Source organism: Pongo pygmaeus, chromosome 23 (assembly GCF_028885625.2).
Source record: "Pongo pygmaeus isolate AG05252 chromosome 23, NHGRI_mPonPyg2-v2.0_pri, whole genome shotgun sequence".
Taxonomy (NCBI): domain Eukaryota; kingdom Metazoa; phylum Chordata; class Mammalia; order Primates; family Hominidae; genus Pongo; species Pongo pygmaeus.
The window spans coordinates 48,480,898-48,504,452 of NC_085931.1; the positions used below are offsets into that span (position 1 = coordinate 48,480,898).

Sequence of the window (23,555 nt, forward strand, 5' to 3'; positions counted from 1 at the left end):
GGGAGGGAGAGAGGGGGGAGGGAGAGAGGGGGGAGGGAGAGAGGGGGGAGGGAGAGAGAGGGGTGGGGAGAATGAGAGGTGGGGAGGGAGACAGAGCGGGGAGGGAGACAGAGGGGTAGGGGAGGAGGGGGGGAGGGAGAGGGGGGAGGGAGAGAAGGGGGAGGGAGAGAAGGGGGAGGGAGAGAAGGGGGAGGGAGAGAAGGGGGAGGGAGAGAGGGGGGAGGGGAAGAGAGGGGGAGGGGAGAATGAGGGGGGGAGGGAGACAGAGCGGGGAGGGAGACAGAGGGGGTAGGGAAGGAGACGGGGGAGGGAGGGGGGAGGGAGAGAGAGATGGCGAGGAAGAGGGGTAGGGGAGGAGAGAGTGGGGAGGGAGAGAAGGGGGAGGGAGAAGGGGGAGGGAGAAGGGGGAGGGAGAAGGGGGAGGGAGGGGGAGGGAGAGAGGGGGGAGGGAAAGGGGTAGGGGAGAATGGGGGGGGAGGGAGACAGATGGGGGGAGAGAGACGGGGGAGAGAGACAGAGCGGGGAGGGAGAGAGAAGGGTAGGGGAGAAGGAGAGGTGGGGAGAGAAAGAGATGGGGGAGGGAGAGAGAGGTGGGGTAAGGGAGAAGGAGAGAGGGGGAGGGAGAGAGGGGGAGGGAGAGAGGGGGGAGGGAGTGGGGAGGGAGAGAAGGGGGAGGGAGAGAGGGGAGGAGGGAGAGAGAGGGGGGAGGGAGAGAGAGGGGGAGGGAGAGAGAGGGGGAGGGAGAGAGGGGGGAGGGAGAGAGAGGGGGAGGGAGAGAGGGGGAGGGAGAGAGAGGGGGGAGGGAGAGAGAGGGGGAGGGAGAGAGAGGGGGAGGGAGAGAGAGGGGGAGGGAGAGAGAGGGGGAGGGAGGAGAGAGAGGGGGAGGGAGAGAGGCATCCTCAAGGAGGAAGCTCTCGGGTCCGAGTGCCCTGCCCGCTGCCCCACCCACCCACCTCACCTGACTTCCCGGACATTCTTCTCAGTCACCTCCACGTGGATGACGATGGGGTAGATCTCGTTCTGCACCAGCTCCCGCACACCCCGAGCACCCAGCTCCAGCAGGCAGTGCTTCTGCTCGGAGGATCGAGGCTACATTGTACTCCCGGGCCAGCCTCCCATGCTCTGCCCCCAGACAGGTCCCCTATCACCGCCTTCCCAGATGCAAGTCCTGCCTCCCCACCCAGAGGGACCCTGGCAACGAGGAAGGAGCCCAAAAGTACAGACAAGAGGCCTGGGCTCATGGGGCAACCTGGAGATACAGACCTCCCCCTCAGGACCTAGGCCTCCCCACCGGGAGGATGGAGCTGACCCAAACCCACCCAACACCCGCCACCCTATAGCCGACTGCCAGCTCCCAGGACAGTGGCAAGTTCAAGGACAAGGATGTGTAGGTGAGCTGTGTCAGCCAAACACCTCAAGGGGGGCCCATATGCAGTCAACTGCCCCCACCCACCCAGGCGACAGGTGAGGAAACTGAGGGCCACAGGAGGGAAAGGACTTGGCCAGGGCCGCCCTGCCAGTGAGCAGCAGAGCATGGCCCGCACTCAGACGCTGGCGCTCAAGCCCAGAACAGCAGCACCCGCTCTGGGCCACCTCTGTGAGCACCCCAGGCCAGCCCCCAGCACCCACCTTCCCAACAGACTCCTGGATGGCCCGGATCCTGCTGCCTAGCCCAGGGGTTGCAGGCTGAGCCTTGGGGGCTCCAGGCGCTGAGGATGGGCACAGTTCCTCCCCGGAGAGGCTTTCTGCACAGGGAGTGGAGAGGGAGAGATGAAGGGTCCTTGGGCCCGGCCGCCCAGAGGGGCCCCCAGCCCTCCCCTCCCTGGCACATGGTCTCACCCGCTGGGCACACTTGGAAGTCCAGCCGGGAGCTGGGCAGGTCTAGCAGGTTGCGGATGAGCCGGGGCGCCAGGCATTCAGGCAATAGCACCACCGGCCGCAGGGCAGACACCAGCAGCGGCCGCACCAAACTGTAGGGTCTGAGGCTCCGCTCCGGCTCTGTGGCAGGGGAGGGGCGCAGAAGAGATAAGGGCACAGGCAGGCAGCATACCAGCTCCTCAATACCCCAAAACCCACCCCGCCACCCATCCTTTCCTAAGTCCTGCTGCTGCTCCTCCTACACATGCACGCACATACACATACACCCCACACACACACACACACACACACCCTTAGTAGGACCGACGGTGGCAGTAGGCTCCTCCCTGATTCTCCGCCTCATCCCTGCCCCCTACAGTTCATTCTCCACCCAGCAGCCAGAGAGGCTTTAAAAAGCAAATCAGATCACGTTAACTCCCCTGCTTTCAACACACCAGTGACTTCCTAGATTCTCAGGAATAAAAGCCACATAACCCACGTGGGCGACGCAGTCCTGCCTGAGAGCCTGGGAAGGCTGCCAGCCACTGACCCCACACCACCAGCCTCCACTCTCCCTTCAGCTGCCTCCAACCACAGGGCCTTTGCATGCCCTGGGGCTGCCCAAAGCCCCAGCCCTGCACCACTCAGCCCAGTTAACCCTTGCCCTCCCTTCAGAGCCTAGGCCACACCTTCCCTGGTCCCCAGACAGCAGGGCCCCTGTCATGTGCCCCACAGCCCCCAGTTCTCCTCCACTGCACACCTCACACTCTCCCATTGTGTTCATAGGTGGGATTATCTTACCCTCTACCCCCTAATTAGACAGCAAGCTCCATGAGGGCAGGGACAGTCACGTCCCCAATGCCTGACAGAGCTGGTACTCAATACTCACCTGCTGTCCCCAACACCCTCCAAGCACACCACACACAGCCATGCCTCTGTGCCTTCTGCCTGGAACGAACTCCTCTTTATCTTTGAAGGCCCCAGCGGAAACTCCCTCTCTTCCAGGAAGTCTTCCCTAACTACCCACTCCTCTTGCCCCAGATTTGCTACTCCCTCATCTGAGCTCCCCCAGCCCCTTCTCCCTGTCTGGCCTAAGGCCTCACCCTACTGCCTCCAGGAACTCCCCTGGGTCCTCACAGCACCTGCCACCACACACGTGTGAGAAGCACCACTACACACACTCTGCCAGAAAAGAACAAGCCCGTATGTGTGCAAACCCACAGTCACAGCCACGTCTGCATGCACCTCCCCGCAGGGTCTCCCTCAACCTTGGCAATCACCATGGCAGGCGGGGTGGTCTTGTCTCTCAGGCCCCCAGCATGACCCCCACTCCTGTTGGAACCCTCACAACAGGCCCTTCCAGGCCAAAGAGGCCACCCAAGCTAAAGGACACCCAGCTGCACACATCCCTGGACAACGGGAGCAACACAGGATACAGCTTTGCCCCCGTGCACTCACCTGCACAGGGCTCCAGCAGCAGCTGCTCCGGGGAGTCCCCTGCGGGCGCCCCCACGGGCTTGGGCCTCACCAGCCGCAGCTGGTCCAGGGCTCTCTTCTTCAGCTGGGAGGGTGCAGGGACAGAGGAGCATCTGAGAGCTCAGCCCCACCCCCTCAGGGAGAGGAGGAAACGGGACCCCTGGCAGAGCGGGCCCCACTGCCACTGTGGTCCAGGCTTGCCGGAAGAGCCTGGGTCAGCAAAGATGTCCTTCTCCACCAGGCCCTCCCCTGCCCCTCCCCAGCCCAGCACAGTCCCCCAGGCAGATGACAGCAGCCATCCCTGTGGCCCCAGGGAAGCCAGCCGGTCTGAGCCTGGTGGAGGAGCCTTAGGTATACTCCCCAAATTACAGATGGGGAGACTGAGGCCCAGAGACCAAGAGGAACCAAATGTCACATATGAGGCAAACCTTATGGTCTCTTCCAATGAATTAGCAATGTGACCTTGGTAGGAAAATTAATGAAACCAATAAAGATGGCACTGATTTTACCAATACCTGACAGGTCTCAAATACCTACAACATGACAGACACTCACTAAGCCCCTGAGGGGCACTAACTCACAGAAGTCATCCCCCGCCATGCACAGCCTGAGAGGCAGTACAACCCCCCCATTTTACAGATGAGGCAACAAGCCTCAAGGAAGGTTCAGGTGATGGTCCAAAGTCACACAGCTGATAGGTGGCAGAGCTGGGGTCCAATGCAGGCTGCCTGGCTGGGGCCCTCGCTCTTCCTTTATCTGATGGCTCTGAGCCTCACTTGCCCATGTGCACAGCAGCACTGGCCACAAAGCCCAGCCACCATCCAGGCGTTGGAAAAGGTGACGTGACTGCTGGGGTTTTTTTGTTTGTTTTTTTGAGACGGAGTCTCGCCCTGTCGCCCAGGCTGGAGTGCAGTGGCGCGATCTTGGCTCACTGCAAGCTCCGCCTCCCGAGTTCACTTCATTCTCCCACCTCAGCCTCCCGAGTAGCTGGGACTACAGGCTCCCACCACCACGCCTGGCTAATTTTGTTTTTGTATTTTTAGTAGAGACGGGGTTTCCCCGTGTTAGCCAGGATGGTCTCGATCTCCTGACCTTGTGATCCGCCCACCTCGGCCTCCCAAAGTGCTGGGATTACAGGCATGAGCCACTGCGCCCGGCCTGTCAAATGTTTATTACATACCAGGGGTACTCCTGCGTACTAGGCACGCTTTACCTCATTTCATCTCTAAACTACCCTGGACGGTGAGCTCTGCTGTTCTGTTTGCTGGGCACATAGTAGATGACCAATTAAATCACCAGGGAAAGAGGGAGGGAGTGTCTTCCTAGGTTGCCAGAGAACAGAGCCTGCTAGCTCCCTTTTGGACCCCACCCTTGGGGCCCCCCAACCACTGCCCACCCAGCCGTGCTCACATTACTGCGGGGGCCTCGGTGCCGGCTGGAGGGCAGGCATTTCTCCTGAACTTCTAGGAGCTGCTGGGCTCTGTGGGAGGGAGTGACATCACGTGTGTAGGAAGAAGGAAAGCTCCTCATTTCTCCTCGAATCCCCCGCCCTGTCCCAGAGGATGGTGACGGAATGCGGGAGGAGGGAAGAGCACCCCCATCTGGGCCCTGGCTCCCAGCGGGACCCCATCCCCAGCTCCTGGCTCTGCATCACCTCTGATAATTGGGCACGGTGCCCCGGTCCAGGTCCCGCAGAGTGAGGGGGTCAACCCGGGTGCAGAACCATTCCTGTCTCCGCTTGTATGCCGGGTCCACCAGTCGAAGGATCTCTTGGGCTTTCACGCAAAGGGCATGGGGATCTGCCCTCTCAGGCAGGGTGAGGTTGGCACGAATGTAGAAGGGCTCGGCACCTGGCCCCTTTGCCCAGGCTTCTAGGGCCTCGTGGAAGGACTGGCAGGCTGGGCATGGATGGGGCAGGGGGCAGCAAGGAGGATGAGAGGAGGATGGTGAGGTCCAGGATCGGCCTTGGTGGGGCCACAAACATGGCCCTCTCGAGGCCTGAGCTCCCAGGACCCCACCTTCACCTTCTTAGAATGACTTAGGTCCAGAGGGGGCAGGGACTTGCCCAAGGCCAGTGCCTTCTAGAAACAGAGCCAGGACTCAAATCCAGGTCTCTGGACTCCTAATGTAGTGCTCCTTTCACTGTAAGCTGCTTACAGAGGGAGGCATAGAAAAAGGGCACAAGGACAGACAGAAGGAGGCATCAGCAGGTGGGGAGCCAGGAGAAGGGCAATTGGGGCAAGGCTGGTCCCTTCTCAGGTCCTTGGTCCCCCCCCCACCCCATGCACCACGGGTTAGAGGACCCCTCTGGGGCCATCAGCTCCGACTCCCAAGCCAGACTTACCCTTCGAGTCCATCAGGGAAGGGAGTGTGGACCCCTGGTTCCAGAGCAAGGTTCTCTGCTGGGCCTCGGCTTCCAGGCATGCCCCCTCCAGACCAGCAGCTTCCACCCTTTGCTGGGAGAAAACCCAGGCAGGGAGGGAAAGAAGTGAGCTTCTGAGAGCAGAGCAGCCCAGAGGCTAGAGGAAGACCGGGTGTGGGGGTGATCATGCCTCACAGTTCAGATAGCGCCCCCTCAGAAACTGCCATGCCCAGACTGGTCAGACCCGCCCCCATCCACAGCACGCCCCCATCCACAGGACTCCCCAACCCGCCCAGCTCATCCAGGTCTTTCCCGACTTGAAGCGCAGGAATGTAACGCGCTGTCAGTTGGCTCCACCTCCCAGTCCCTGCCCAATCAGACTTCAATTAACCCTGGCTGAGCGGGTAACCACAGCTAATCACTGAGCCTGCTTCGGCTTTGGCCAATCCCCAGAAGCTCCGCCCGGTGATCTTGATCCACCAACTAGGGGATGTCCAGCCTGGGCCAAAGCACTGACCCCACCCCCCCAGCTCAGGAGGCGGGGCCTCACCTCTCTTGGTTCCATCCTGGCCGACCCAGGCCCAGACAGCACCCTGCGCACCACAGCCCCAGACCATCTGTCCCCATAAAATGACAGTCCATCTGGTCCCTTGTCCTGCGGCTCTGGGCCCCCTGGGGGGCTCCGGCCAGACACCCGAATAGCCAGAGACCTGAGAAGGGAGAAAGGAGATGATAACTGAGTCCAATCAGTACTTGGATTCAGTTCAGCATTCTTGGAAAACCACAGTGATTTCATTTCGCAAGTATGCCATGACTCCCACCCCCAGGCCTCTCCAACTTCTGTGCTCTCTTCCTTGCCTTCTCCACCTGGGAAATGCTGATCATCCTTCAAAGCTCAAGTCACAAGCGGCCTCTCCCCTGGACCTGGGCACACGGTGCAGTGGAGCCTGCGTGCCACAGGAGCACTCCAACTTTGCCTTGCCACGGCCCTTTCATTTCCTCCATCAGAACGAACACCTTCAGGACCAAACTTCTATACTGTTCCGCTCTGTAGCCCTGGCACCAAACCCAGTGTCTGGCACATAGCAGATGACTAATAAAAGCTTGTTATATAGCCAAGGGCAGTGGCTCACGCCTGTAATCCCAGCACTTTGGGAGGCTGAGGTGGGTGGATCATGAGGTCAGGAGTTCGAGACCAGCCTGGCCAACATAGTGAAACCCCATCTCTACTAAAAATACAAAAAAATTAGCCGGGCGTGGTGGCGAGCGCCTGTAATTCCAGCTACTCGGGAGGCCAAGGCAGGAGAATTGCTTGAACCCAGGAGGCAGAGGTTGCAGTGAGCTGAGATCGAGCCACTGCACTCCAGCCTAGGCAACAAGAGTGAAACTCCGTCTCAAAAAAAAAAAAAAAAGCTTGTTATGCTCACAGTCTGAGGAGGGAGGTCACCATTAGCACGTGGCACAGATCCAAAGGTGGTTACAACCAGCTGTGGAAGCAGAGAGAGGCTTCCCACGGAAGAAGTACCTGGGCTACACACTGGTGAAGAACAGACGCGCTTTGGTGACAGACAGAGGAAACAGAGTTCCAGGCTGAAGGAATATATCAGAGCAAAGGTGTGGAGGACAGAACACAGGATGTGTGGAAGAATTTAATAACAACAATAGCAGCGAACACTTCCTGGGTGCTTTCCATGTGCCAGACACCATGCTGAGCTCCTTGCCCTAATTCTTATTTTACATCCTGGGAAGCAGCTCCCAGGAAAGGCAAGCTGGAGCCACCCTTTGGAGGGCGTGGAACAGAGGCGTCTGGTTTTCCTCCCATGGGCAGGAGGACCACTGACAATTAAGACGTCACTAAAATCCCCATCATGGTAGGGTTCTGCCTGTCCCTGGATGAGAAAAGGTGAGGCCTTCCTTGTGGCCAGGCTCAGAGACAAATGGACCCCAAGTCCCCTGCCAGACACCTCTCCAGACTGGAGAGGCAGCGGGGCGAAGCATCTCCCATCCACCCCAGCAGCTGCAGCCCAGACACAGCTGCACTGCCCCCTGCTGCCAGCCTGGGGAGGGCGAGGCTGCAAGGACCTCCGCCCAATCAGCACTGCTGGGGAGCAGCCCCGCCCTCTCAGGTAAGACACAGAGCCAGGCTGGGAGGCTGGACAGATGCAGGCATGGGAGGCATCATTCAGTGCCGTGTGTCCTGGCCGCATCGAGGTGGCATGGAAAGGGGGCAGGCCTGAGACCCGGCCTGGCTATGCTGGCCCTGGCTTTGTGGCTGGAGCACACGGTCCGCTCCAAACCCCAGGGCAAACTGCACCCTAGCCTGGGCAAATGAGCCAGTTGCTGAGCGTCAGTTACCGCATGCATAACACAAAGCTGACAATGGCACCCCCTGCCGTCTGTGGGTGTGGGGAGGTGGGCACATGAATAAAAGATAATGCAGGGAAAGGTGGAAACCAGAGGACTCTGGGGCCTCCAAACTGCAGGCCTGGCCCTTAGTGGGTGGTGACATTCACTGGGTTGTGACTGGCACAGCTGGATAATGCGAAGGAATAGAAAGTACAAGGCTATCCCCCACCCGCCTCCCGCCACCCCAGGTAAATCCAATTATTATCTCATGATCTTTTTGTTCCAGGCATGTGTACCGGGTTTCTCTCACTGTGGGTTGTGGTCAGATGGTCTGAGAAGCACAGCACGCAGGGCGCCAGCAGGAACTCTGGGGTCAAACGGCCCAGCTGCTCAGCTGCTGAGCCTCAGCTCCACCCACCTCCCTGGCTACTCGCTGAGTTTAGACATGGGCAGCTCTCAGAACAGGGCCCAGGAGACACTAAGTGCTCTGTCAAAACTAGACATTTACTGGCATCAGGTGTGATTCATAACAAATCACCTCTCGCTTGCCTCAGTTTCCCCACCTGTTTCAAACCCACAGACGACTGACCATCATGGCTCTCCAGACCAGAGCCCAGTGAGCAGCCGGCATCCAGGCTCTTCCGCCAACCCTACCAACCCTACCCACCCCACCCACCTCTACTCGCTCCCTCCCCCACACCCCTCCCCTCTGCAATGCAAGCATCGAGGCTGACCTCAGCCTTGACTTCAGGTTTTTCAGGCTCTTCTTGACAACTCCTGCAGCTCCCTGAAGACCCAGCTCAGGTGCCCCCTCCTCCAGGACGCCCTTGCCAACCTCCTCAAAGGACCAGTGACTTCTCTGAGCCTCCGCAGACCAGGAATACCCGCTCCCAGCACTCGCACTCCTCGGAGTCTGCAGAGCCCACAGGGGGCTTGCCCAGAGCGGGGTCCAGATAGGGTTCCTCCCAGCCCCCCGCCTCAGCAGACAAGCAGGAGGGGTAGAGAAAGGACACAGCAGGGAGAGGGGCTGCCTGCTCCTCGCTCCTGGGACTGGCTGACCAGCTGGCTGCCTGTGGGGTACTAGGAAGCACAGTGTCCTTAGCCACCAGCTCCCGGCCCCCTCCCCAGTCAGGTCAGGTCACAGGCAGACAGGAACGGGGCAAGTCTGCCAGCTCTGCCAGCTCTGAGCAATGACAGGCCACATGGCCTCAATGAATGTCCCCCAGGGCCCCGTGGGAAGATCTCTGAGTAGTCTGCGTGCCTGGTTGGTACCAGGTCAGGGACCTGATGCTGAGACTGAAGCATGCCATACAGATCACCTCAGCCAATCCTCCTGACAACCCGATGGTTGAGATAAGGGAAACTGAGGCACAGGAAAGTTAACTTGCCAAGAATGGGCACAGCTAGTGGGCCGTGAAGCCAGGCAATGACTTATGGGAACCCTCTCTTTGCAAGGACAGAAGGTGCCAGAGATCCCCTGGGGCCACGTGAGCGAGCTGGGGCAGTGGTGAGGCTATGCTGGGGAGACGGCACCCCGAAACCCTCCAGTGCTCTCCATGCTCTGCCTCCCTCACCCAGCACCTCACTTGCCCCATGAGCTCTCCCTTGCTGTCCCCAACCTGACTATCTGTCAGCCCATCCCCCAGTCTGCCCCAGCCCCCGACTATCCACCATCCCCTCCCGGCACCCAGGCTCCAGGAGCTGGGAAGGGCAGGGCAGAGAGGCTGAGGGCAAGAGATGGGCAGGAAGTGGGAAAGAGGAGAGAAAATGCCCAAGATGGTGCCCAGTACACAGTGGGCACACAACACAGATGTGAGATCTCCAGCAGCTGAGACAGCGGGGAGGCACATCGGCATCTCCAACCAGCTCCGAGGGGCCTGTGACTTGGGACTGATTTCTAACTGTCTCTGCACTTCAGTGTCCTGGTCTGTGTAATGAGGTTAAAATTCCAGCCTTGCAGAGCTGCTCTGGGGATTAAACAACAATGGCGACAATAATCATAGCTAACCGCGAGCATATGCTGACATCCACTGTGAGTGTGCTAAGCATTCTAGAAGGGATACTCAAACCCCCACAGTGACCCTAAGGGACAGACACTATGTGAGCCCATTTTACAGAACAGGAAACTGAGGCACTGGGAAATTCAGAGATGTGCCCAAGGTCCCACAGTAGCAAGTGCTGGCACCAAAGCCGGCTCTTCCCACCTCGCCATAACACAATCCCAGGAGACATGCAAGTTGCCCCGACCTGGGACCTGTCCGGGCCCTCATCTCCCTCTCCCTCTCCGCCTGTCCGCCTCTCTCTCTCTCTCTCTGTCTACCACCTCTGCATCCTCCCCAGCCTGTGTTCTTCCCCAGGAACCTCTCTCCTCCCCAGGAACCTCTCTCCTCCCCAGGAACAGCATGGGCAGCAGAAGTGGCCCCATGTGATTGTGGGGCCTGGGCGGGGCTGGGACAGAGGCTCCTGCTCCCTGGCTGCATCCTGGCGCCCCCTGGACAACAGCCAGGACCCCTGCTGCAGCCCAAACTGGAGGAAGGGAGGAAGGGCCGAGGCGAGCAGGAAGGGAGGCGCCTCCACCCCTTCCCCGAGAAGCACGTCCTGCACAGGCAAAAACAATGTCTCGCTGGGCCCACTGCCGGGGGCCAGGTGGGGGCAGGGCCTGGACACTGGCTGACCAAGCCGCTCCGGAGGCCAGAGGCCCTGGTCCTATGCTGTACCGATCTGCTGCGTGACCCGTCCCTCTGCACCCAACACCTCCACATTCCAGTGCTGACAGTCCATGTTTCCTATGCCCTTTCCAAAACCCAAATCTGATCAGGTCCCTATGAACCCAGACCTGGTACTTCCCAACTGTGGGACCCTGGGCAAGTTGCTTAACCTCTCTGAGCCCCAGTTACCTCCTCTATGGAACAGAGATAATCGTCATTATGCCTGCTCCCTGGACAAAGAGCATGTTGTAAAACAGCCAGCAGCTGGCCTTGCAGTTAATAACTAAACCCTCCCACATTTCCCAGAGTGTACAAGCCAAAGTCCACACTTTCCCAGCCTGACTCAGGAAGGCTTGACTTTCGCCCTTCCCCCTCGCTCCTCCTCCACAGTCACCGGATGCTCTCCCTACCTGCCCTCTCCTCACAGCTGAGTTCCAAGACCACAATGGCAGTGCAGCCCCCGCTGTGCCCCACCCCTCCCTTAGATACACTGGCAAGTGTGAACAGCGGCGACGCACCGGCCACACTAACAGCACGTCGCCTACAGTGCACTCTGCACTAATGGACTTTGTGACTCCTGTTATGGACCTGTGGCTGGCCCGGTCACAGGGGCTCCTGAGGTGACCCAAGCCCACCCACAGCATGAAACTTTGCTGGGTGGCTCAGTCCCAGGGACTCAGAGCCAAGGGACCGACAGGCAGGACATTGGGACAAGGACAGCTTGTAAGTGACAACTATTACTAAGCACCTGCTACATGCCTGGCAGAGCTGGGTGCTTTGCTTCTGCGAGCAGAGCCCTCAAAAGACCTCCGTGAAAAAAGAGTCATCATCTCCCTTTAGCTACTGAGGAAACGGAGGCCCAGAGAGGTGAAGGGACCAGCCCAAGTCACAGGGACGATCAAGAGCGGCAGCGGGATTGGAATCCAGGGGCTGCCAGTGTCTACAGATCTTAATCTTCCAACAGTTGCATAAAACAGGGGTGAGGCAATTGCTCCTCCCACCTCACTCCTGTTCCCCTCTCAAGCAATCACCCCAGCTCCACCCACCGCAGGCAGCTACAGTACCTGTTGAGGAAGTCCAGGCCACTGCCCCGAGCCAGGAGGCCTTCCGGCTTTCCCAAAGGCCACACGCTGTCAGAGGACGAGGACGAAGAGAGGCCAGGGGACCAGGGCTTAAGGGTCACACTCCCTGGGGAAAAAGAATAAAAGGTTCAGTGGTCTGGGACTGGGAAACAGGGATGGCCAGGGTCCACGACCGGGACTGACCCCCCTCCAGCCCAGGACCCGAGGGGCCTTGGCAGGTTTGAGGCCCCAGGAGCACATCAGACCCACTGGGCTCAGAGATAGGTCAGGGCCCACCAGGCTGACCCCGCAGTTTCCCAGAAGAGGGTGAAAGGTGGCCCAGAACTGAAAGAGCCTCGTACATCACAGCCAGGAACAGGAGTGAGGCCCAGGACTGGGCTCGGGGTGAGAGGCTGGAACCAAAGCCTCCAGGGGCCTCCCAAGCACAACCTTCCCGCCTGGCAGGGGCCATGGCGGGGCTTCAGGGAAGCGGATGCAGGCCAAGGGTAGCGCAGGTGCTGCAGGCTTCAGGTGGGCTGCAAAGCCACCTCCCCTCACCGGAGGAGCCCTCCCCACAGAACTCAAGGGCTGTTACCTGTGATGTCTGACATGCTGCTGAAGGATCTGGGCAGAGAGAGAGCAGGGAGGGGCAGGAGGTGAGGCACGGTGGGCACTCTGCCCTCCTCCCTCCTCCTGCCCCCACGCCAGATAAAGGTCTCACAGCCCCCAAGCAAATGCAGGCTAGACTCAAGGCGGGGTCCCAGGTACAGGGCACCCGTGCCACCTGGCTCTCCTAAACTCCCAGGGCAAGAAGTTAATGTCCTGGCCTCTGTCCAATGTTGTTCCACCTAGAATGCGCTGGCATGCCCTTCAAAGCCAGCTCTTTCAATGCCACCTCCTCCTGGAAGCCACCCCTGATCTCTCACCCCTCACCTCACCCTCACTTGCCATCTTTGTGGTTTGTGACTCCCAGGTACGCCTCCTCATCAGACGCTTCCTTGGGACAGATTCACACAGATCAAGGCCATACTGATCCCAGCCTCCCAGGGCCCAGCCTCTCACCAGTAAAGGAATAAATCAAGGGCTGCTTACAGAGGAAAAGCAGTGACAGGGATTGCGCCCCAGGAGGCAGGCTATCTCCCGCCCTTGGTCTTGCCACCAGAGGGTGCGCCTTGGTTTTTCTGGTCCCTATTTGCTGCTGATGCCCAAACCTGGGGCCTGGCTTTCTTGCCCGAGGTCCCTGATACCTTGAAACATTCTCCACGCCCCCTAGTCCTGAACCATCAAGCTTCTCCTTGGGTATAGGATCTTCAAGGCTTGACCCCCAGGGACTCTCCTGCCAGGATGCTTGGCTAGGACTGAGTTCACTCTGCCCATCGGCCTTGTCTTAACCCTGATCTTGGTCGCCCCTGTGACTCACAGGACCTGGGTTTCCAGAGCTCCAGCCATCTGAGAGCAACTAAGGGAAGTGACTGCCTGGACCTGACTTTGGCATTGCAGATTCTGGGAGGTGGCTGTTCAGGAAACCGCAGCCCCACCTCCCTGGGTGTCTACTGCTATCCCCAGCCATCTCACCTCTTAGGGGGTGCAGGGTCCTCCTCACGCTGCCGGCGGAGGATGGAGCCAGCACTGGGGGGGAAGGGCAGGATGGAGAGCCGGTTGATCTCCTTTTCACAGTCTGTGGCTTCCTCCTGCAATGCCATGACAGGGCCTGGGTCACCCCCACTGCCCAGCACCATCCCAGTCCTCAGCACACCTGGTATGTGCCCATTCCACAGATGAGAAGTAGGGCCCAGAGTAGAAGAGTGGGCTCTGCAAGATTATAGTGTGCGGGTGGCTCTCCAGGCCTCCTGGCACCTATGCCTGGCAAGGAAATGGTTCTGGGTGAGCTTCAGTAAAGTACTTGGCCTCCCTGCGCCTCAGTGTCCTCACCTGTGAAATGGATCCTTCAGAAAGCACTCTCTACATTAGGAATAATGCTATAGCAGTGTCCCCCTTATTTGGGATGGGGCAGTTGTCTTACCGAGTTGTGAGGCTCAGGTCCCCCCATGACAGTGGCCTCCCCAGTTGCTTCTGGGCCTCCCAGAGGGGAGGGGAACTCGCTCAGGCTCCAAGTGCTGCTGAGGTTGGAGCACAGGGAATGGGAGGAGGCACAGGCCTGGAAGAGGGAGAGGAGAGGATGGAGGTGAGCAGTGCTAGGCCCATGCCAGCCACAGTCCTTTACTGAGCACCTGCCATGTGCCAGCACAGGGACAGATCCCTGTCCTCAGGGAGCTCACAGCCTAGAGGGGGAGAAAAACTGTAAACCAGCAGACATGTGAACAAAATAGCCCCAAGCTGAGACAATAACAGAAGGAAGGTGCCCGGGGCATGGAAAATACACAAAGACCCCACCCAGCCTGGGAGTCCAAGTACTCTCCAAAGAAACTGTGGTTTGAACTGAGAACTCAAGGGTATATAGGCGCTAAGTAGGTCAAGCTGAGATGGCCCAGGCAGATCAACAGCATGTGCAAAGGCCCTGAGGCAGGACTGTGATGCATTCCAGTTGAAAGACTGGAACCCACAGAACCAGGCGAGAGGACAAGAGGAACCCCATCCGCAGGGCCTCTTGGCCATGAAAAGGGACTCTGTCTTTACCAAACAGCAAAAAAGCCACTGGGGGTTAAAAAAAAAAAAAAAGTCATGGATTAATGCCGACTTTTCCTATATTCCTCCAAGCCCCAGTGCTTCAAACACCAGGCCTGCAGAGCTCACTGTCAGGCAACTCAAAATAAGAAAACACAGGCTGGGCGTTCGCGCCTTTAATCCCAGCACTTTTGGGAGGCTGAAGCAGAAGGATCCCTTGAGATCAGGAGTTTGAAACCAGCCTGGCCAACATGGTGAAACCCCCATCCCTACTGAAAATACAAAAAAAAAAACTTAGCTGGGTATGGTGGCAGACACCTGTAATCCCAGCTACTAGGGAGGCTAAGGCACGAGAATAACTTGAACCTGGGATCCAGCCTGGGCGACACAGCAAGATTCTGTCTCAAAAAAAAAAGGAAAAAGCAGAGCTCCCGGCAGCAGCCTGAGGACCACGAACCAATTTACAATGGGTCTGGGACTCCAGCTCCAGTGCCAGCTGGCTGTGTGGCCTTGGGCAAACCCCTGACCCTCTCTGGGCCCTGTGCGATGAGAGGATTAGACCAGCTGGTCTCTGAGGGATGCTTAGGCCCATGTTAGTCCTGACTAGCTGGTCTCTGAGGCCCAGGTTTTGCATTCTAACATGCACACAGGCACTCAGGCAGCCAGCCTTCCCCAGTTAAATGCAAAGACCAGCTCCAAACTATTCTTAGTGTCCCAGAAGTAACCCCAGAAACTCAGAGACCAACATGCCCCGCCCCGCCTGCTCACCAGCCCACACCCAGCCCAGCCAGGGTTCAAGTTCCCACCCCTAACTGAGGGCTCTTCCCACTTCCCCCAAGCTTCCTCCCCTGGCTGAGGTCTCCCACCAGGGCCGGCACGTTCCCAGCCCTGGCCAAGAGCTCCTGCCAGGATCCCCACAATCTTGACCTGCTCACCTTGAGGCAGGTGCCACCCTGGGCCCGCTGCAGCTGCACCTCCAGCAGAGCCTTGGTGCCCTCCAGGCTGGTGAGTGTCGTCAGCAGCTCATCCCGCTCCGCCTCCAGGCCCCGCACCTGCTTGCGGTACTGGTCCTTCTCGATGAGGCTCTGTGAGTACTGCAACTGGATCCGGTCACGGCTCTGGATGGCCTAGGGTTGGGGGAGGGGAGGCAGCAGCTGAAGGAGCCACCTTGGCCCAGCTTTCCTGGTTTATGACTTGGAGAATGGGGACAGTAAGGAGAACGGCAGCTATCACTTACTGAGCACTGTGTGCCGGGCCCTGAGCTAAATTCTCAGCTCATTTAAATATCTTCACACTAACTGGCTAAGTTAGATACTATTAATATCATTATTCTCATTCTGCAGATTGGGGAAACCAAGCCAGGAGGGACAGAGCTGGGATTCAAATCGGGCAGTCCACTTGCAGAATCCAGGCTCTCACCATTTCACCAAGAACTGAAAACTTTTCCACGAGACCTGCTATGTGCCAGGGGCTTCACTCCCAGCATCCCAGTCAGTGGAGAAGCCAGTAGTCAAACCCAGCCCACTGCATCCACAGTGAAGACCAGGGGCTCCAGAGCTGGGCCCATGGTCCAAACCTGTCACCCATGCCTCAGAGACAGCCGGGGGCAGCCCCATAAAATGCAGATTCCTGGGGCCTACCCCAGACCACCTGAATCAGAATGTCCAGAGAATGAAGCCCCAAATTTGCACTTTCAAGCTTCCCAGGGGATTCTGAGGGCATTTCTAATATGCAGACTTCGGCTGGGCATGGGAGCTCATGCCTTTAATCTCAGCACTTTGGGAGGCTGAGGGAGGTGGATCAGTTGAGCCCGGGAGTTCAAGACCAGCTTAGTCAATATGGTGAAACCCTGTCTCTACTAAAGATACAAAAATTAGCCGGGAATGGTGGCGTGCCTGTAATACCAGCTACTTGGAAGGCTGAGGCAGGAGAATCACTTGAATCTGAGAGGCCTCAGTGAGCTGAGATTGCACCACTGCACTCCAACCTGGGCAACAGAACTAGACTCAGTCTCAAAAAGTAATAATAACAATAATATGTAGACTTCAACTCCTCTAGTGGGATTCACACTTGGTTAAGGACAAAAACCTCCTGCCCTTCCCCGCTGCACATGGAACCTCACACAGGGAGGCTCGGGGGCCTGGTGGCACTGGCTGGAGGTCCTCAGCCCACCCCACAACCTTGGCAGGAGACAAGGGTCATAGTGCCCAGGGACTGAAAGCCAAAACTTCTGAGAATTTCTTCATCGGCTTCTACTTGTAAGCACCTCCTCTGTGCTGGCCTTGTCTTTGAGATGGAGAGAACGAGGGATTCAGAAATGAAGACACCAGGACCAGCTTCTGTAACTGCCACAGGAGCTCAGATGAGGCCAGCGGGTCCAGGGTGTAAGGTTGGTATCTCAAGGGCTCCAGGTCCCATCTGGTTCCCCCAGCCTTTGTGCCCCATCCTAACCCACCAGGGAGCTGCTAACGTCTCTTTCTACCATTCTAGTCCCCTCCATTGCTCCTTGTCTCCTCCCATATGAGAAGCAGCAACTGGCCCAGGGCCTCGTACACGCAGGCTGGGCTCACCTGGTCTCGCTCCTTCTCAATCTCCTCCAGTTGTGCCAGGACAGTGGCCATGCGGTGCTTGTACAGGTCACAGTCCTTCTGCAGGGTGCGGTGCTTGAGCCGCAGGTCTTCCATCTCCTGCAGGTACTGAGGGTGGCACGGGGCGGGGTCAGACCACAAGGCTGGGGACCACAAGAAAGCTAACCAACAGGCGTCCAGGAGGGCCAGTGAGAGACGCTCACCAACAGTCTGAGACCCAATAACAAGTCCCCTCCTGCCCAGTGGAGTGGTCTGAGCCACTGACTTTACCTCACAGGCCCTCAACTGCCTAATCTGTAAAATGAGAAGAATGGTCATCATTTCACCCATCCGGCCACCCTTGGCCTCCCCACTCAAACTGCAACCGGTCCCTTCCCCAGCTCTGCGTCTCCCATGGCGCTCATCGCCTTTGACTACATGAAATAGCTGACATGGGACTGTGTATCTCACATACTGCCGGTCTCCCCTGCTGGAGTTCCCCCTTAAGGAAAAGGCACCTTTGTTTTGCTCACTGCGGCGTCTCAAGCGCCTAGAAGGGTGCCTCCGTCAACATCTGAGAGCGAATGAATGCATTTCTCAGCACGGCACCTGCGTCAAGCAGATGCTCAGGGAAGGTGTGAGCATACTGGCCCTGCCTGACACCCTCCCCCACAAGGGGCAGGGCACGGGCAGGGCCCCACCTGGTCGCGCAGCTCCTCGGCCCACTGCAGCTCCCCCTGCACGGCATGCAGCTTCTGGCACAGCTCCTGCCTGCTGTCCTGCGCCTCCCGCCAGTCATGCTCTAGGATGTCCAGCAGGATGCGCTCGGAGCCCGGGGCCCCTGGCCGGCTCGCCTCCTGGGGATCACAGGGCAGGGCCACCTCAGGGTCTGGCTAGAGGCCCACCCTGGGTGTGGGAAGGAAGGGGACATGCAGCTCTCAGCCCTCCAAACCCACCTGACCAACTCTGCCATGCTGGCCCGGGGCCTCAACCCTCTCTGGATCTGTCTCCCCATCGGCAGAGTGGGTGTGGCCCCACAAGCCCTACCCACGCTCCAGGGAGCATCTGGGGTACAAGTAAGCTAATAAGCTAAGTGGATGAGGGTGTGACTGGACAAGTTCAGCCAGGATTATTCCTAAACAAGCACCGGGCACATACTCGTGCTCTGGCCCTCACCCACCATCCAGGGCAGCAGACGGCAGCCATTTCCAAGGCCTATTCCCACCCCTATGACTAGGGATCTTCAAGGGGCTGAGCCTGGCCCATACAGGTAGACCCTGGGCCCAAGATCTTGCCCCCAGACCCACACCCCAGCCAAGTGCCCCAATCCCATGAAACGCACTGGCTCCCATCCCCCACTTCCTGTGTGGAACAATGGCCAGGAGGCAGGCCCATGCAGCCGCTGACCTGCCACTGACCTGCCGCAGGACACTAAGCAAGCCCTGGGGCCACCAGGCCACACCCTCTACAAATCAAATTAAAGCTGGGGCCCTTTCCCCAGAAAAATGCTCACACTCAAAATCAGGGGGACAGTTTTAGGGAGTCTGGGGACGTTCTGGAGGCTGCTCACACACCCTAGACCAGACAACCAGGGACAGCCACGTGCTAAGGGCCCTCAGCTCAGAGCTTCAGGCAAGAGGCTAGCGGGACTCCATCCAGATCTCAGATCACTGGTTCTGAAATCCTCAACTTCCCAGGCCTTGGGAGAATAAGCAAACAGCAAGAGGGCCTGTTTTCCGGGTCTGACCCCCGCCCCCATTCCATGTCCACGAACCCCGGCCCTAGTAACTGCTGCAGGCCCTCCTGACCTCCCCCCAGCCTGTGCCCATGAGCCCTGGCCCTGGTACCTGCTGCAGGCCCTCCTGACCCCCACTCAAGCCCCATGCCCACGAGCCCCAGCCCTGGTAACTGCTGCAGGTCCTTCTGATCTCCCCCAACCCCCATGCCCATGGGCCCCAGCCCTGGTACCTGCTGCAGGTCCTCCTGACCTCCCCCAGCCTGTGCCCACGAACCCCGGCCCTGGTACCTGCTGCAGGCCCTCCTGACCTCCCCCAGCCTGTGCCCACGAACCCCGGCCCTGGTACCTGCTGCAGGCCCTCCTGACCACCCCCCAGCCTGTGCCCACAAGCCCTGGCCCTGGTACCTGCTGCAGGCCCTCCTGCAACTCCCGCAGTGACGCCGTCAGCCGCTGGTTCTCAGCACGCAGCTCAGAGACGAGGTCCACATTGTCTGGCTCCTTCTCCTTCTCCTTCTCCTCTGTCCCAGGGGGCGGCCCCCTGGCCCTTCGAAGCAGTGCACACTCTTCCTCCAGCCGACTCACCTTGAGCTTGAGCTGATCCACCTGGAGCCCAAGACATGGGTCAGCCCAGAGGGGGACACACTGGGAGCCACAGGTTACAGGGGTGGGAAGACCTGCTCCCTCACTCCTGGGTGCCTCCCAGATTCCCAGAGAAGCCGAAGCAGGAGTCCTCCCCAGGCTTGTCTATGAAAACAGGACAGGTTGGACAGATAGAAAACAAACAGGGCTGAGGAAGGAGCAGTGGGTAGCAAGGCCAAGGACACCCTCCCAGGGGAATCCACTCTAAGAACTTGTGGGCGGATGTGCTGCATCACGACACACTGTCTGTCCCGCAGTTCTGACACTGACTCCCGTCAATTGAGCCCAGTATTCTTATGGCAGAAAAGGAGGAGGGCTGATCAAGAAGAAGGGGGGCCAGGCACAGTGGCTCACGCCTGTAATCCCAGCACTTTGGGAGGCTGAGGCGGGCCCTCAGCGGATCACCTGAGGTCAGGAGTTTGAGACCAGCCTGACCAACATGGTGAAACCCCGTCTCTACTAAAAATACAAAAATGAGCTGGGCGTGGGGGCACATGCCTATAGTCCCAGCTACTAGGGAGGTTGAGGCACGAGAATCATTTGAACCCAGGAGATGGAGGTTACAGTGAGCCAAGATTGCGCCACTACACTCCAGCCTGGGCAACAGAGCAAGACTCTGTCTCAAAAAAAAAAAGGGAAACCAGGCCAGGTGCGGTGTTCACACCTGTAATCCTAACACTTTAGGAGGCCGAGGCGGGCGGATGGAGACTAGCCTAGTTAACACAGTGAGACCTCGTCTCGACAAAAAAAATTTAAAACATTAGTTGGGTGTGGTGGTGCGCGCCTATTATCCCAGCTACTCAGGAGGCTGACGCGGGAGAATCACTTGAGCTTTGGGAGGTTGAGGCTGCAATGAACCATGATCGTGCCACTGCACTCCAGCCTGGGCAACAGAGCGAGACCCTGTCTCAAAAAAAAGAAGAAGAAAAAGAGAGGAGGAGGGAGGGGGAGGAGGGAGGGGGAGGAGGGAGGGGGAGGAGGGAAGGGGAGGAGAAGGGAGGGGGAAGATGGAGGAGGACAAAAAGGAGGAGGAGAAGGAGGAGGCGGGACGAGGGCAGAGGAGGAGGAGGAAAGAAGGAAGAAGAAAGAAACAAGGAGAAAAAAAAACAGGGTCAGACCCCAGCTCTGTCTCTAGCTCAGTGTGACCCTGGGCAAGTCATGGCCCCCCTCTGTGCCTCAATCATCTCATCTGTACCAGGGGTGTGAGGGGAGAGGAGACGGCAATGGTTTTGAGAATTGAGGGTCTTATCTAGTCCAGGAACCAGATGCTCCCCCCAACAAGCCAACATCTCACCTCAACACACTCTCAGAGACTCAGACTTGGTCTGGTCCACCTTGAAATGAATTCCTAACACAGCCTCCACTCCAGAAGATTTGGCTGTTGGTTCATGTCCCTCAAGAGCTCCACGTCCAGGGTTCAGGTTTCAATTTTGCTACTTCTAGGCTCTGTCATCCTGAGCAAGTCACTTACCTCCTCTGGGCCTCAGTTTCCTCATCAGTAAAATGGGCCCAGTCAATCCCCTGGCCCCATCATTTGCCTCCCAAAGGTGTTGCAAGAATCAAACAAGACAGCAAGTGGGCAGAGGCCTCTAAACTGTGAAGCGCTACAGAGCTGCCACAGTGTGACCGTGGCTGTCTTCACAGCTTCAAATAAAATCCCATGCCCCTAACCAATCACCAGTTAGGAGTGTGCAGCCAGAAGTTGGCCTGGTATGGTGGGTGGGCAGCTGTGGGGTGACCACCAAGCTGGGAGCAGACGTGCATGGCCAGTTTGCTGGACTATGAGTGCACTCAGCCAAGCGTGATGCATGTGGGGTCTGAGGTGGCCAGACAGTGACAAGAGTGGCAGCAGGTGGCAGGACACAAAATGAAGTCATTGTTGGGAAAAGGTCACAATGACTTCTGGTGCTACAGTCAGGCATGCAATATTTGGTGCCCCAGGAGTCCCCTGGCCTCTCTTGGAAAGTGACTTGCTAGTCCCCCAGCCTTGAGAGGTTAGAATGGTATCCCCCCTCCACACACACACACATACACACATACACACACATACACACACTGGTCTGGAGGCTGGGTCAGGCAATTCTACAAATTAACAGTCCACTCCTCCTCCTCCACAAGAGACTCAGAAAGAAATTCATGACTCCCGCATTCCTTTCCACTCACAAAACATGCTTTGTGAACAGCCAGAGAAAGACAGCTCATTACAAGGACAACTGTGGTCACACCCTCTCAGCAAACCACAGCCACACACCAGGGCCTCCTGCCTGACCCCTGGCCGGCCGGCTTCCCTGATGAGCTCAGAGGACAGGACACCTGGGAGTCTCCGACGAGCAACAGGAAATATGGATGCATTTAATCCCAGCGTACAAACTCACTGAGCACAAAATTATAGCGTTCGTTCCTTCAGTTTATGTTGCTTAGAAATAACAGCTCATTAAATTTGCACCTTATAAAACAGGGTATTAAATCCCAGCCGCCACACACCTGTCCATGGGAGGTGGGGACGCAAGCTGCCAAGCCAGGCACGATCAGCTGCTCTGTTCAGATCCATCTGCAACACCTTTGTTAATTTTGGAGCAGAAAAGCTCCAAACATAAATTATAAATCAAGGTAAATTTATAGTAGCTAAGTTTAATTTCACTTCTTTTTTTTTTTTTTTTGAGACAGAGTCTCGCTGTGTCGCCCAAGCTGGAGCGCAGTGGCTCAATCTCGGCTCACTGCAACCTCCACCTCCCGGGTTCAAGCAATTCTCCTGCCTCAGCCTCCCGAGTCCCTGAGACCACAGGTGCATGCCACCACGCCCAGCTAATTTTTTGTATTTTTAGTAGAGACGGGGTTTCATCACGTTAGCCAGGATGGTCTCAATCTCCTGACCTCATGATCCACCCACCTCAGCCTCCCAAAGCACTGGGATTACAGGCATGAGCCACTGTGCCCGGCCAATTTCACTTCTTAGGTCCCTAAAATAGGAAAAAGCAGCCACTCTGCCTAGAGGCAGATAACCTGCAGACTACAGAGGCACCTCCAACCATCTCTTTTCCATCCCCCTCCCCTGTCCCAGCAGCCCCCAGATGGCCACACACACAGGACATCTCCCAATCCCATCGCACCCAACCCAAAGGTAGGACAAGCCGTGCGGGCTGCAGCCCCTCCCAGTACCCCCAGCCCGCAGCCCTCACACCGTCCTCTCTAAGCAGCAAATTATTTCTTCTGAGAAAACCCTACAGCAAGCCCCATGTCTGTTTCAGAAAAAAGGGGAAGCCCTCTGGGTAAAGAAAGGGGAGCACGCCTACCTGCCCGCCACCGCCCCTCTGCAGTGCTGACAGCCAACTCAGAAATCCTTCAATCCGGCCAAACACAGTGGCTCATGCCTGTAATACCAGCACTTTGGGAGGCTGAGGCGGGCAGATCACCTGAGGTCAGGACTTTGAGACCAGCCTGGCTAACATGGTAAAACCCCATCTCTACTAAAAATACAAAAAAAAAAAAATTAGCCAGGCATGGTGGCACACACCTGTAATCCCAGCTACTCAGGAGGCTGAGGCAGGAGAATCGCTTGAACCTGGGAGGCGGAGGTTACAGATCTCACCACTGCACTCAAGCCTGGGTAATAGAGCAAGACTCCATCTCAAAAAAAAAAAAAAAAATCCTTCAATCCCGGGACATTGGGAAAGTGCTCTAACCAACTTCTCTGTGCCTCAGTTTCCTCCTCTAGAAATGGGGAAGATAGTGTTGTCCACCCCAGCGTAGGGTGGCTGGAAAATTAAAGGGGTCTGTGCGTGGCAAGCACTGAGGATGGTATCTATAAAACACAAGGGCGTTTTATAATTGTTATGTCATCCTTAAATGTGATGAGGATGAGGAAACTGAGGCACAGAAAGGAAAGCCCTCCCCATGCCACGTGGTTTTTCGCAGTAGAGCAGGCCTGGGACCTGTGTCCCTGTCCCTGCCCACCACTCGTCAGAAAGCCTCCGTCTCCTGCCACACACCAACCAGGCCCTCAAACGATAGCCTCAAGGTCATTTCACAACCTCAAACCAGCCACCTACATCCTCAAGCAGGACCAGCGGCCTGGACCCTTCAACTGGTGGCCTCAACACCCCCATCAGGGCTCACCTCCCCAAGATATCGACCCACCTGGCGTGCACAAACCGAGGACTGGCACACCAGTGCACC

General features: G+C 57.7%; 1 protein-coding gene across 3 annotated transcripts in view; it reads right to left on the reverse strand.

Moving 5' to 3' along the window:
• Window positions 1–23,555, reverse strand: part of CARD10 (caspase recruitment domain family member 10) — a 30,815-nt gene that overhangs the window by 1,558 nt on the left and 5,702 nt on the right. For all 3 annotated transcript variants that reach the window (XM_054469861.2, XM_054469859.2, XM_054469858.2), the window contains 16 exons: window positions 19,146–19,343; window positions 17,704–17,859; window positions 17,006–17,131; window positions 15,371–15,562; window positions 13,834–13,968; window positions 13,386–13,501; window positions 12,406–12,434; window positions 11,814–11,937; window positions 6,246–6,405; window positions 5,678–5,789; window positions 4,988–5,231; window positions 4,744–4,813; window positions 3,316–3,418; window positions 1,840–1,998; window positions 1,630–1,745; window positions 959–1,071 (listed from right to left, as the gene is read on the reverse strand). In XM_054469861.2, coding sequence (XP_054325836.2) covers window positions 959–1,071; window positions 1,630–1,745; window positions 1,840–1,998; window positions 3,316–3,418; window positions 4,744–4,813; window positions 4,988–5,231; window positions 5,678–5,789; window positions 6,246–6,405; window positions 11,814–11,937; window positions 12,406–12,434; window positions 13,386–13,501; window positions 13,834–13,968; window positions 15,371–15,562; window positions 17,006–17,131; window positions 17,704–17,859; window positions 19,146–19,343 — 2,153 coding nt within the window. The remainder of the gene's footprint in view (window positions 1–958; window positions 1,072–1,629; window positions 1,746–1,839; window positions 1,999–3,315; window positions 3,419–4,743; window positions 4,814–4,987; window positions 5,232–5,677; window positions 5,790–6,245; window positions 6,406–11,813; window positions 11,938–12,405; window positions 12,435–13,385; window positions 13,502–13,833; window positions 13,969–15,370; window positions 15,563–17,005; window positions 17,132–17,703; window positions 17,860–19,145; window positions 19,344–23,555) is intronic.